A 14712-nucleotide genomic window follows, 5' to 3' on the forward strand; every position below is an offset into this window, starting at 1 on the left:
GAATGGAGAAGCTGATGCCATGAGCTTGGATGGAGGGTTTGTCTACATAGCGGGCAAGTGTGGTCTGGTGCCTGTCTTAGCAGAAAACTACAATTGTAAGTGGTGGGGAGCACCTGTCTGTGTTTTCTTCCCTCTGGGCCATGGAGAGAGGAGATAGAAACATCACAGCCTGATTCATACCGCAGCTGCCATAAAGCTTTCCCTGTCTGAGCTCCTTCTACTTTGCAGGCTCTCTGGGCTCCTTCATCTCAAATCCCCGCAGTCATCATGAAGCTTGGGAGTTATAGTACATTCCAGAAATGGGAAATGAAAGTTCTGCACTGGGAAGTCCTCACTAAAGATGACCCCATTGCAAAGGACAGCTGGGATTTCTGGCAGTCTTCCAGGTTCCAAAACTCACACTCTCCCACTGCCCTATTGCAGAGATTTAAATATAGTTGGCCAGCACTCCTCTGTGGGCTCAGTGCAGACAGAGCAGGAAACTTGACATTCAACAGTTTGTGGATGAATAGTAGAGGCCAAGAGGTGTAATGGACTTGCATGATCCAGAGAGCCTGGACTTGTTGGGAATTGGTGACATGTATAGATAGTTTTCTCTGACTTTCTTTATTCTTAGCTGCAGCATAAAAAAGGCATGATTTCCCAATCTATAAATAAGGGTTTGATGCCTTCTTCATTTTTTTTCTCCAGCAAAGAGCGCTAATTGTGAGGAAAGAGCAGAGGAAGGTGAGTTGGGATTGGTAACCTCTGGAGTTAAAAGGTAAATTCCCATTGTTTTGGGGAATTGGTTAGATTGATTTAAAATTCAAGTATATAAGACACTGTAAGAGACCAATTTTTAGAATGCAAGAGAATCATGGAAGGATAGTAATTGATAATGATGGTTATTCCTTTACATTTCCCATGACTTGTACACAGGATGTTTCATTTAATGCCATAAGATAGGTTTTGGTATCCTCTAAGGATAAACAAGTGGACCGTATCCTCTAAGGATAAACAAGTGGACCCTACAGCTCAGAGTTTACAGGCAGATCGTCTAGGATTAGGCATCTAGGAAGGAAATCCAGGTATTTCCCACTGCTCCTCACCTTACGTGACATGAGGCCTGCACGTTTTCAGATAAGAGTGAGCACCAACCAAGAAACTTTGCTTATTTGTTCCTTACAGGGCTCAGGACAGAGCCTCACACAGGCAGGTATCTAGGAACATAAAATTATCTGACGTCCTAGCCAGGGCTGGGTCCAGGAACCCAGGTCAACCTGGTTCTCACCCAGGGCTCTGGCTAAGGGTACATGTGAAGAATGGAGCATAAGCAAGTCAGGAAGTCTTACACCAAGGTGAGCACTGGGCCCCTGTGCTCAGGCCCCTGCAGGTCACATTCCAGACAGCCATTACTGAGCAAATCTGTCCTTGTCACCTCCATGGATTACAATCTCCCAGCTTCTCCCCATCACTTGGGGAACTAAGCCCTTCAGTAGGTATAGAAAAAGCCGTTCTTATTCTATGGATAATAAGGATTTTGTTTTCTGTTAGAAACTGTCATCTGAATTAATTAAACTGGCAAACTGAAACCATAGGTTAATGTTCTATTTCCCGTTTTAAGGACCAGGATATATTTGCTGCTGAAAATGGCAGCTGACTTGATATTGAAATTTTCCATTTTGCATATTTGTTTTGGTATAAAACTATATTCTCCTTATCAGAAAATGTCTGGCCCAATTTTTCTCTTTTGCTTATTGATCTTTTACTACTATATCTCAGTACGTGTTAATTTATGAAAGTTTGTGGTTACATTAGCTTTTTCAGTATCCATTCCTCTGACAGGACATATTGGAGAGAATTGCTGGCTTACAACTTCAGTGACTTTATGCATTTAGGGAAAGGTTATATACCCAGCCATTGAGCTAATGATGATGTTTTCACAATATTTTGTTTTTAAATTTCAGATTAATCTCCTCCTGACAGAGTACCTTGTACTCCCCCTCAGTCAGTTACTGGGAAGATCCTCTCAAGACACAATGACTGATTCAGGATGTCTTTGTTTCTCTAGGGAAATGGTGGCTTTGATTGGATGCAGACACTCTGGAGGCCCCAGAGGTTTTAATAAATCCTTTTATGGCGTCTTTCTTGTAGGGTATTTTGCTGTAGCAGTGGTGAAGAAATCAACTGCTGACCTCACCTGGGACACTTTGAAAGGCAAGAAGTCCTGCCACACAGCAGTTGACAGAACCGCTGGCTGGAATATCCCCATGGGCCTGCTCTACAATAAGATCAACCACTGCAGATTTGGTGAGCGAATATGGGGAAGGAGGGCTGGTGAGGGCTGTGCCAGAAAGCAGGGTCCTGCCTTAGGGAAGAGGAGTGTGGCATAAGATGCTGTGGGCTCTGGCTCTAGAAAAGTAGAATTTGGCAAAAGAACAGTAGAATTTGCTGTCCTTAAGGACATAGCAACAAGGCCTGGGAGGGCTGGAACTGGGTTGCTGAGTCGGGATGGTTCATTTCGGTTACACATAATGGCAGGAATCAATACACATTTATCTCTCATGAGAAAGACCAGAGGTGAGCAGTGCATGGCTGGTATGGTCATGAGAAACCCAGGCTCCTTCACACTCTGAGCATGAGACTTCCATCTTGAAGGTCATCCCATGGTTGCCGTCACATCCATGATCCAGGCATCCCCAATCACCAAGGGATTACAGCAAATGGGAGTTTATGCCAGCTTTTTAAAGGCACTCTCTAGAAAGTCTAACCAGTTATTTCAGCAAACTTTTCATTGTCCAGAACTTAGGTACATCACCACACCTAGCTGTAAGAAAGACATGTAATCTTTCATTTGGGAATTTCCCTATCTCAGTTAAGACCAGATTTTTGTTACAAAGTACAAGGAGAAACAGATATTGGGTAGACAGGTAGCAATCCCTGCCACAAGGTTTTGTAGGGTATGTGAGTATGGGTGATCCCGGATCTCTTTAGGGTGTTGGCAACCTCACCAAGTCCCTGCCCAGCTCCTAGGAGCCTTCTAAGCAGTAGAAGTCATCTCATTTTCTATGTCCTCTGACTATCACCAGGTATGGGCTTATTTCTAACCCCCTTAAACTTCTAAGTTCCCCCACAGACAGATATTTTCCAGTGGTTCTGATTTACACTAGCTTCCTAAGAACTTTGTCCCTGCCACTTCCAAATTTGGGCAACTCTAATAAAGGAAAGGCCTCTAAATCTGGTTAACCCAGAAAACCCTGTGGGGTTGGGGGAGTGGTGATGAGAGCATGTCTCTGTACCAGTGTGCTTTGTGACACCACTTAGACATGAAGAAAAGTGCAGCCAGGGTGACATTCAGAAAACTCAGGAATCCCAGTGACAAAGGCACTACCTCTGCTCTTCCGAACCTCCTAGCACTTTTATGGCCACAGGGGAGCGGCTGAGCTGCAAAGAAAATTCCCCATCCCTTTCCTGAGGTTGGAGATGTTAGCAAAGGCTCTTGTAATGAATGGCAGGGAACGAACAGGAACATCTGAAAACAGGTGGCACAAGCTCAGGAGGCAAGACCTTCAGTTTTGATCCTTTTTCTGTCCCCTTTCATGACATTTTTCATTTCTTCTTTCTTTAGCTTAGTGATGACATCATCATTGTGCTCAAATAAATTCCCTCTGTCCTGAATTGTAATGATCATTAACTCCTTTTCCCAATCTCAATAGGTTCCCCTTTAAAGCCCATAGCCTGGCAAGTCCTGGGTTGGTGGTGGCTGGTCACAGAATTAATGAATATGTTCTTTTTTTCTTGGGCCATGCAGCCCTGTTATGTGTTAGGTAAAAGCTGCTTGCACTGACTCAGGAAAAGCTGACTTCCTCTTGTCCTTTGCACAGATGAATTTTTCAGTGAAGGTTGTGCCCCTGGGTCTGCAAAAAACTCCAGTCTCTGTAATCTGTGTATGGGCACAGGCCCAAACAAGTGTGAACCTAACAGCAAAGAGGGATACTATGGCTACACAGGAGCTTTCAGGTGAGCCTTCTAGCCCTGACACAAATAGAATAACACACAAGCCTTGGCCAGATTTCTTTTGGGCACTAAGGTAAGATTCTTATGTTCCTATAATGTCAGTGCTGTATGTATTAAGAGAGTAGATTTCACAACCAGATGTAGAGCCACATGGGGAGGGGCAGCCACACTCCCCCAGGATGCTTACATGGCTGTCAAAGACAGCAGAGACTTGTGTTTGGTATAGTTTAGCAGTTTCCAGCTGGGGATGACCCCGGGTGACATTTGGCAATATCTGCAGATATTTTTGATTGTGATAATGTTGGGGCAGGGGAGGAGGTGCTACTGGCATCTAACACATAGAAGCCGCTAAACATCCCACAGTGCACAGGATAGCATGGTATAACAAAGAATTACCCAGCCCCAGGTGTCACTAGTGCCTTGGCAATGATACCCTACTGTGGTTGAATAAACACTGCATCGAGAGTTTGGTTCAAGCTTTTCCATGCACCTCTGGATAATCTAGAACAATACTCACCTGGAAATACAGAATAGTACATGATTTCTAAATTCCTAACCACAATTGTACTTTATGGAGTGCCTATCATTCATTTTCATAGAGACACTTTGCTATTTTTTCATTTGTTTTTCTGAGATAGGGTCTCTCTCTGCTGCCCAGGCTCCAGTGCAATGGTGCTCTTATGGTTCACTGCAACCTCAACCTGCTGAGCAGCTCAAGCGATCCTCCCACCTCAGCCACCCTAGTAGCTAGGATTACAGGCATGTACCACCACACCTAGCTAATTGTTGTTTTTTTTTTTTGTAGAGACAGGGTTTTGTCATGTTGCCCAGGCTGGTCTCAAACTCCTGGGCTCAAGCAATTCTCCCATCTTGGCCTCCCAAAGTGCTGGGATTATAGGCGTGAACCACCGCATCTGCCCCTACTTTTTAACTACCCATTCTGCTCCAGGCCTTCTGTTACCTGGTGATTGAGGAATCCATGAGCTGCACAATGATGATGGTATTATAACTGAGCTTCCCGGTAGTGATGTAAAAAACAAAGGTCATTCCTATTTTCTAGTTAGAGCCACTTTGTAAGTTAGATTAAGTACAATTCACATTCCCCAAGTTTCTAATTTCACAAAGTAGACTGTGTTGTTTTCACAAAAATTGAAGGGTTTGGGGACTTAAAATAGAGTTCCCCCTTGCATTTTTATACCTTGTCTTTTTCGGGTGATAGCATATGTTTGAGAATTACAGGTCATGAGAAAAGGCTCAAATTACATGCATGTATAAACATGCTTAAAATAAACATGTATAAAGGCTTCTTTTTCTAAACATATCTTATAAAACTTAGCTATGAAGTGAAATGTATGAGATTGATAAAAAGACTCCAAACTCCAAAGAAAATAAAATTAAATCAATATATGGCACAATAGGTACCCTGCCTTCTCAGCTAGCTACACCCAAAAGTCTTGAACTGATGCATGAAAATGCAGGTTCTTTTCCTTGAAGCAAGGGGGTTAAAGTAGACGGAGAGCAGGGTTGGGTCCATTGTCCAAGAGTCCAACCCACTCGACTCATCGAGGAAGACCTTGTGCAGACTTTGAAGTACACACTAGTTCATCATCTGTGTGGTATGTCTTTTCAAAGGACTGGAAGACAGTCAAAATTAAAATTGGAACCATACTAACCACAGTTTATTTTATTACTATTTTTTTTCCTGAAACTTCTTGAGGATTTGTAGCTCAGAGTTGTGTTACAACCCCCAGTACCACACCCCAGAGATATACGGCCTGGGAGTTAGTAGAGTCAAGTCACTTATGCCAGGTTTTGCCATATTCTCTGCATTTCTCAAAAACAAAAACCAAAACCCCACAACATAGTAAATGGCCCATAAATGTTAAAATTCTTTTTCAAAGGGATGAAGGATGGCACAAATTGCAATTTGTGATAGAGTGTCAGTTTCTCACAAATGTTGCCTAGACATTTGCCTTGTACAAGAATCTGAAGGAATTGAGTTTTTCATTCATATACTGGGGAGGCATCACCTCACTGGAAAATCAATTCCCTTCTATCCTTGTTGATGCCAAGGAAATTATGTCATTTGTAAGAGAAGCTGTACCCAAAATTAAGATTTAGTATGTAGAACTGAGACTGTATAACTATAATCAATTCAGAGTGTTTTGTTTCTGTTCTCTTTATTCCTTACATTGCTTACTGTTAGAATGGAAGTTACGATTGCTGTTTTCAGATGGCCACCCTGAATCTATAAGGTAGTCCCCTGGATGAGCGATAAGTCACTCTGACCTCCTCTTTTTTTCTCCCACTGTCTGGACCTCTGCAGGTGTCTGGTTGAGAAGGGAGATGTGGCCTTTGTGAAACACCAGACTGTCACACAGAACACCGGGGGTAAGTGCACCTGCTCGTCTGTCCCCGTAGATCACTAGATCCTGGTTACTGGTATTCACTTGTATTCAGGGATGCTTTTGTGGAAGTATTATGTATGCTGTCAGACTCTGAAGCTCTGATTCTTAATCTATCTGCTCAGTGAAGAGAGACATGTTCACTTGAGTGCACAGAATGATCAGGATCATGGGGCCCGAATGGTCCTAAATCCTCCTCAATGCACACTCCCACAGCTGCAAGCCTTGTGCTCCTTTCCCCTAAATACTTCAGTGCCTATTTCCTATGAATAAGACAATCTCTTGCATACCCACAGTTCGATTACCAAGATCAGGACATTTTACATTATGTGGATTTAATACTTGTCACATCCACAGTACACATTTAAATGTTGTCAGTCATCCCAGTAATGCCTTTTATAGCTATTTTCTGTATTTCTGGGTTGTGTCCATTGAGAAGGCCTAGAGACAATGGCACACCAGCAGGAGTAAGCACCAACATATTGGCTTGTAAGTTACTCTTCCTTGCTAAAAGGAACCAGAACTCCTTGGAAAAATAGCTGACTTCAGGACTGGGGCAGGAAAAATACATGCTGAGCCTAGAACACCACACTGAAGTGCTCAAGCAGTGATGGGACACTCAAAGCATATAAGAACCTGTTAGAAGACTCTCCTGTTGCCAAGTCTGGGAATTTTGAGCATTAAAATAAGTAACGGTAGCAGTAAGGAATAATAGCCCGTTGAAAGAAATAAGAATGCATGAGGCAATACTGATTAAACAAGTGAAGAAGGGAAAACTAATGAATGTGGAAGGAATGACAGAGTTAGAAAACTGTCACTTGGCAACCAATATATTGATAACTGATTCAAGTAAGAATCATCAATGGGTGTTAACTTGTGGGTGAACGTTGGACAGCCATGACGTTAAAAACAAATAAAACAAAGCAAAACAAACATTGGCCCCACACCTGACCCCTCAGTATCCCTAAGTGCTAGGAGAGCCCCCTAGAATTCAGGCTGTGAATACTTCTCTGCCTTCTCTCATGCTCATTCCTCCAACTCCTCACCTTTCCTGGGCAACTCATCCAGAACGAACCAGCTCAGCACCAGCCCCTCCAGGAAGCCTTCCCGGATGGCATGTCCCATCCTACAAGAAGAATCCTCTGTTCCTGTTGCTATTATGATTGAATTCATCACATTCTGTCATACACTTTGGCTATAGAAACTCTGCGCTTTTTCTTCCTCTTATATTTCCAGTACCTAGTGTAGCACGTAACACACAATAATTGCTAAGAATTTGTTTGATGAAATATTGGATTGACTAATTTTCCTTTCTTCCCTCGTATTATTTTTGCTTTTTCCTTTAAGGGCTCTCCTTCTTTCTCCTGCCAGAGTGTTACCCTCAGCTTGGCTCTTTGTCACCCTTGATTTCTTTCGGTACTCTTCTGAGTACAGCTCCCCTCTCTAAGCTTTGACCCTCTACTCTTTGCAATGACTCAAAAATTCTTACCTCCTGAATAGAATTTAGATAGGAGGCCTGAGCCCCAATCTCAATTCCATTCCACTCTATTTTCCAAGGTGTCACTTTATGTACACAGTACACTGGCATTGCAGAGCCAACTGTCCTCATCTTTTTGTCAAAGTTCCCTCCTCTTCTCCTAGCCTCTATCCCTATAGAGAATCCTGCTATACTCCCTGGCTGTCAGGCCTAGATTAAGTCTGTCAGTCAATATCGTATTTCTTCAAAATGTGTCTTTTTTAAAAACTAAATTTTATTGTGTCCATTTAAGGCAGAAAACATAATTTTATAAAAGCCAAGGTAATTTTGATGTATTGTAAGTTTGGGAACTACTGGTCTAATATCCCTGATTTAATATCACATTCCTGATAAATATTACTAACTATAGGTCACACCATGTCTGATTCATCATACTTATACTTTTGCACCTTCTTGCCTTCTTCTGCCATTATTTTTTTTCTTTTTCAACTTTTATTTTAGATTGGGGGTGCATATGCAGATTTGTTACCTGGTGTATTGCATGATGCTGAGTTTGGGGTATGATTGAACCTGTCACCCAGGTAGTGAGCATAGCACCCAATAGGGAGTTTTTCAACCCTTACCCCCATCTCTACCTCCTCCAAAATCTGTCTTAAGTGCCATGGTATATACAAGCAAGAAGCAAGACACAAAAACACATGAGCTTTTTTTTTTTTTTTTTTCTGAGATGGAGTCTCACTCTGTCACCCACGCTGGAGTGCAGTGGCGCGATCTCGGCTCACTGCAACCTCTGCTTCCTGGGTTCAAGCAATTCTCCTGCCTCAGCCTCCTGGGTAGCTGGGATTACAGGCACCCACCACCATGCCTGGCTAATTTTTGTATTTTTAGTAGAGACGGGGTTTCACCATGTTGGCCAGGATGGTCTTGATCTCTGGACGTTGTGGCCCACCCGCCTTGGCCTCCCAAAGTGCTTTGATTACAGGCATGAGCCATTGCACCCAGTCTACATGGGCTCTTTTATCTCAATTTGTGTGTGTGTGTGTGTGTGTGCGCGCGTATTGTATGTGTGTGTGTGTAGGAAAAAGAATGTTAAGAATGTACTAATTTTGAAGGCGTAGGCTATGAAATTACAAATGCTTCAAAATTTTCTTCCCAATACTATGTAGCATTTTACAAATTCCCATCAATAAATGTGCATTATTTTTTACTGAAAAAGCATATTTTTAACATGCCCCTCTAGATGCCCTTCTAGTCAGACTGAATCACCTCTCATCTAATTTGTCTTAATTTTCTACCTTCAGGTTCTGACTCATTCATTAACATCAATTTCCTCACAAATCCACTTTTCCTCTTCCCTGAGCACCTCACATATCCCACTGCCTGTGATGTTCAAGAGGCGGGTCTCCTCTCTTCATTAGAAACACCAGGCACACACCTGCCCCCAGTCTCACCTGCACTCTTCTTTCCTCCCACAGAGAGGCATTCCTTTCTCCTCCTCTCCTCCTACACATACTATAAGAAACATCTGAAATCTTGCTGTCTCCAGCTAGTTTCTTAATTCATTTGTTCTCAAAGCCCTGGTTTGAGCTCACACAGCATCTAGAGTGTTTCACAAAATATAAAATATTATTACCCCTGGCTTGAATTTTTGGTTTTGGTATGTGTGTTACTTTCACCTCCAATAAGATTGTGCCTTGGAGAGGGCTGAGAATAGAGTAGTAGTATTATAAATAATAAATAAAATAACATAAAAATGCACATAGCCTTTGAACTAACTATTCCACTTCTATGTAAGCATAATTATATGCCAGTAACACTAATTTTAACACTATTGTAGTGGCAAAAATTGTAAACACCTCAAATGCCTATTAAAAGAGGAATGGTTTAAAAATACTATTATAGCCATACTATGAAATATAATATAGTAGTTAAGAAGAATCAGCTTGATTAATATGTACTGACAAGAATCTACAAGTTATGTAAACAGTTGAAAAAAAGCTACAGCATTTTACATTTGTCAAGATCTAACACTAAACAAAATTAGAAATATGTGACATCCATATAGACATGTAAAAAAATACATATAATGAGACATGAATGGAAACTCCCAAATGTGATATTAAGGACTAACACTATAAGACTGAGCGAGATTTGGGGAGTATAGGAAAGGAGGCTTTTAGTTAATATAGAGAGATATTCAAAAATTTATGAGTGTGATCTTATGTACTAGTTATTTGGTTAAAGAAAGAAAATTAAATGAAAAATTCATTTTTCATTTTTTATTATTTTTATTTATTTATTTATTTTTAAAGATGGGGTTTCACCATCTTGGCCAGGCTGGTCTTGAACTCCTGACCTCAGGCGATCCACCCACCTTGGCCTCCCAAAGTGCTGGGATTACAGGAGTGAGCCACCACACCTGGCTGAAAAATTCATTTTTAAAAAGGTCACAACCTTGAATTATGGGAGATAAATAAAAATTAGCAAAACATATTTGCAAAGTGCCTCAGGAGGAAGGAGCCAAAACCCTAAGAATGGGTGAGATTTTCCTTTTTTTAGAACTACAGAAAAGAAAAGGCAAAGGGGGCCAAGATGGGATACAGACCTGTATCACACAGGCATGTGCACATTCTCACTTAGAATTGGAACAAGGGAGTCAGATTTAAAATTCTGGTGCAGATTCCAGAGGTGTCCCCTGCGGAAAAGTTCTTTTGTTTGGAGATGCCATATATTACACCACAGAAATTGATCCACCTGGCTTAGAGTGTCACACTCTTCCTCTGCTAGAGCAAGAGGTACAGAAGACTTTGGAATTTAGTGGAAAGGAAGATCTTTTTGAAGAGCATCCACAGAATGTAGTTCACTCCCACCTGGCTGGGTGGGGAAGATTGGAAAGGGGTGGTCAATAAGCATTCCTGGCAGTTGTGAGTCCGGTATTGCCTTGTAGACCACATGGGTGTCTCTTCCTGTCCACATCACTGTAACCCCAGTGTGGGCATTTCTGCTGGCCAGAAGGCCCAGGTTCTCTACACACCACTGAGTCAGTCCCATCTCCCTAGTGGGGCACCTTGACCAAAGCCGCCAGCCAATCCACCTTCTTTCTCTCCCTAGGAAAGAACCCTGAAGCGTGGGCTAAGGATCTGGAGGAAAATAATTTTGAGTTGCTGTGCCTCGATGGTTCCAGGAAGTCTGTGGAAAACTTTGCGAGCTGCCACCTGGCCCGAGCCCCGAATCATGCTGTGGTCACACGGAAAGATAAGGCAGATTGTGTCCGTCAGATGCTACTTAACCAGCAGGTATGGACCAGCCAGGGCCTCCCACCTTTTCTTCCTAGATGGCTATAGGTTATTTGGGGGGAGTTTACAACTAAGTGCAGCCATGACTCCAGCACTTTCTTTTCTGAGAACTAGAATTTCATGCATTATGCCTTTCATGCCATGCATTGTGGACTAGAATATCAGGATTCAAATCTCAGCTCCACAGCTTCCTAGCTGTGCCATCTTGGGTATATTACATAACCACTCCATGCCTCAGCTTCCTCATATATAAAGTTGTAATAATAATACTTTTCCCTACTTCTTGGTTAATATGAGTATTAAGTGAAGACATGCACCCAAAGGGCATAGGAAAATGCCTGCTGTATAGGATATGCTCACACGTTAGCTGTGCAATTATGGAACTAGACCTCCCAGGCCCAGCTTTGCTTCTAGCTCCTGATCACTGGCAATTAGTCCCCATCTGATCCATGCACTCTTGGGGCCAGAAATATGCCTTTCTGCTCCCCTAACCTTGTTCAGGGGTACTTTTATTTCCTCTACTCCTGTCCTTCCCAAAAATGAAGATGACGGACCCTGTTTCCCAGCGCTTGCTATACAAGTCATGAAGAGTGGATTTCTGTTCCTCTTGCCTAGGCAGACTAAGCGCTGTTATCAACTGTCTGAAAAACACAGGATCCCTGCCCTTGGAGAGCCTGCCCTCTTGGGGGACAACCATTTAGGGCAGCCTTGTTGGAGAGAGGGACTCTAATCCTAAAGGCCCCTCCGCATATACACACATCACCTTCCTTTCAGGCATAGCTGCCTGCTGTTGATTCACCATTATCTATTTTTTAAAAAAACTAAGATAGCGTATATTTAGAAGTCCTTTTAAGGTACATGATGACAATAATGAGCATGTAACAAACATTTCCTAGCTAATATATGGAAAGTTGAACGTTTTGTGGTCATCATTTCACTTACAACCTTTGGAGACCTGGAGAAGTTGAGTGGCTTGCCCAAGAAAGGATTCAAAATTCAGTCAAACATGAACTTTTTTTTTTTTTTTTTTTTTTTTTTTGAGATGGAGTCTTGCTTTGTCACCCAGGCTAGAGTGCAGTGGCCCAATCTCGGCTCACTGCAACCTCTGCTTCCTGGGTTCAAGTGATTCTCCTGCCTCAGCCTCCTGGGTAGCTGGGACTACAGGCGCCCACCACCATGCCTGGCTAATTTTTGTATTTTTAGTAGAGCCGGGGTTTCACAATCTTGGCCATGCTGGTCTCAAACTCCTGACCTTGTGATCCACCTGCCTTAACCTCCCAAAGTGCTGGGATTACAGGCATGAGCCACCACACCCAGCCTCAGATATGAATTTTTAACAGCTACCTCTGCTGCTCCTCTGGGAAGATTCACATTTAATATCTTCTTGGACAATAACATCTGAAAGGACCTATTATTGTCCTCTCATTTCCTATAAGCAGCCCCCAGTGAAGGGCAATGAAGTGGGGAAGACAGATCAGAGTAGGCAGGCATGGGTGGTGGGTGGGAGGGACTTCTCAGAGGAAGGTGGGACTGGGGACCCTATAGATGATTGTGGGGGCATCATGAAAACATGGGGCTGGGGCCCTAAGTGGGTAAATGGCAGCTAAAGGAGGTAGAAAATTCCCAAGGCATACTCTATAGCATCCTTTTTCCCCAGGGCTGATTCAGAGCTTTCAGACCCTTCTGATCCATGTGTTCCCAGCTGCTAAAGACCACAGGTCCTCACCGACTTTCTGCTCACTTGACAGAAAATATTTGGAAGGAGCGTGCCTGATTGCTCGAGCTACTTTTGCATGTTCCAATCTGAAACCAAGGACCTTCTGTTCAGAGATGACACAGTATGTTTGGCCAAACTTTATGACAAAAACACATATGAAAAATACTTAGGAGAAGAATACGTCAAGGCTGTTGGCAACCTGAGAAAATGCTCCACCTCACGTGAGTAGGAGGAACAGCACGGGGAAGTGGCAGCCAAACATGGTGGTGATTGCTGGGGTGGTGGGTACAGGAGGGGTAGACTGTGGCCCTCGGGATAGGACAACATGGACAAAATGAAATGGTGAGTGAACAATCTAAGCCCAGCGTGTATGACAGGCTAGCCTATATGGGCAGATAGTAAGGGGACACAGGCTCAGAACACTAAGGTAGTGAACTTATTGAACGTAGAGAATTCCATCTTATTTCTAAGAAAAGGAACAGGTTTGTGTGCACATGCCATTGCTCTGCAGTAAACTTTTGCTTAGAGTTGCCTTGTCCAATATGGTAGCCACCAGCAAGATGTGACTATTTAAATATAAGTTAATTAAAATTAAAGTAAATAAAAGATGTGTTTCTTCAACCCCAACCAGCCATATTTCAAGTGCTCAGCAGCCACATGTGGCTCGTATTGGTCAGTAAAGAGAATGTTTGCATCATCATAGAAAGTTCTTACAGACAGCGCTGCTTGAGAGCTTCAACAATGATAGGTTCTGGTAATGATAAAGTTGCCATACATACTACTCATTTGAAACACCAGTTTCTGAGAATTGAAATACAATAAAACACACCTTTGCAGTATAACTATGTTGGGTGTAACTGAGTCACCTGAAAAAGTTTGGAAGATGTGGGGGAATAACTCATGGTAGTGTAGGGCAATTACTCTTTCCACAGGAGTATACCGTTAAGGGAGTCTTGATCCTTATTTAAATGCTAATTCTCAGAGCCTTGAGATACTGATTTAGCAAGTCTGTGCTAGGTCAGGTATCTGCATTTTAAAAGTTGCCCCCATGTAATTCTGATGGAAGCAGCATTGTGCTTGTCTAGGTTCACTGTTGTGAGAATCAAGTTGATATCTACCTAACCTATATTCTCCACAAGGGGAGACGGTCTGGCTCTGCTGTTCTCTCCTCCATCCTTATCCCTCAGCACAGAAACTAGCACATTGTAGGTGCTTTTTGACAAGTCAGTTCTTCACCTGCTTAAAGAGGTCAGGGAGGACAGTCTTCCTGGGCGACTCCTGACCTCATGAACTCAGATGTGTGACCCTCACCCAAAAGAAACAAAGTGGGGAACCCTATAGGACAGGAAAATCATGTTACAGCTTTGGCATGGGCACTCCTCAGGATAGGCACAGGAGCCGTGCAGGCAAGTAGAAAAGAGCACTGGGAGAACTGCCCAGTTCACAGAAGAGGAGGCAGCGAGTCTGCGCACCTTTGTACTATGCTGAATTGTTCATTCACTCAACAGTTCAGAAATAAATATAGGAAGATTTTGAAAATCCTACCTCTCTGCTCTGTTCCACAGCACTCCTGGAAGCCTGCACTTTCCACAGAACTTAAAATCCGAGAGGTGGGGCTGCCACCAAGGTGGAGATGGGAGCTCAGATGATCCATGAGTTTGCCGTGGTTCCGCTGGCTCGAGTGGTTTATGCTAACCACGTCTGTCTTCACAGTTCTCTGTTGCCATGTGTGCAGAACAAAAAATAAAAATTATTGATTTTATATTTCAAAAACTTCATTCTTTCCTAAACATTTTCAACAGAAGGATTTCTTTATGCGTT

The 14712-nt window shown here is 42.8% G+C and overlaps 1 protein-coding gene across 1 annotated transcript in view; it reads left to right on the forward strand.

Annotated features, from left to right (window-relative positions):
• The window catches only part of TF (transferrin), a 32994-nt gene extending 18503 nt beyond the window's left edge, over positions 1-14491 (forward strand). Inside the window, 8 exon segments of the mRNA NM_001308518.1 lie at positions 2-95; positions 691-726; positions 2134-2289; positions 3864-3999; positions 6323-6387; positions 10990-11174; positions 12923-13112; positions 14457-14491. Of these exon segments, the coding sequence (NP_001295447.1) occupies positions 2-95; positions 691-726; positions 2134-2289; positions 3864-3999; positions 6323-6387; positions 10990-11174; positions 12923-13112; positions 14457-14491 (897 nt within the window).
• The last annotated feature ends 221 nt before the right edge of the window (positions 14492-14712 follow it).

This window comes from Aotus nancymaae, unplaced genomic scaffold (genome assembly GCF_030222135.1).
Source record: "Aotus nancymaae isolate 86718 unplaced genomic scaffold, 86718_ANA_hifiasm-v0.15.2.pri h1tg000019l, whole genome shotgun sequence".
NCBI lineage: Eukaryota > Metazoa > Chordata > Mammalia > Primates > Aotidae > Aotus > Aotus nancymaae.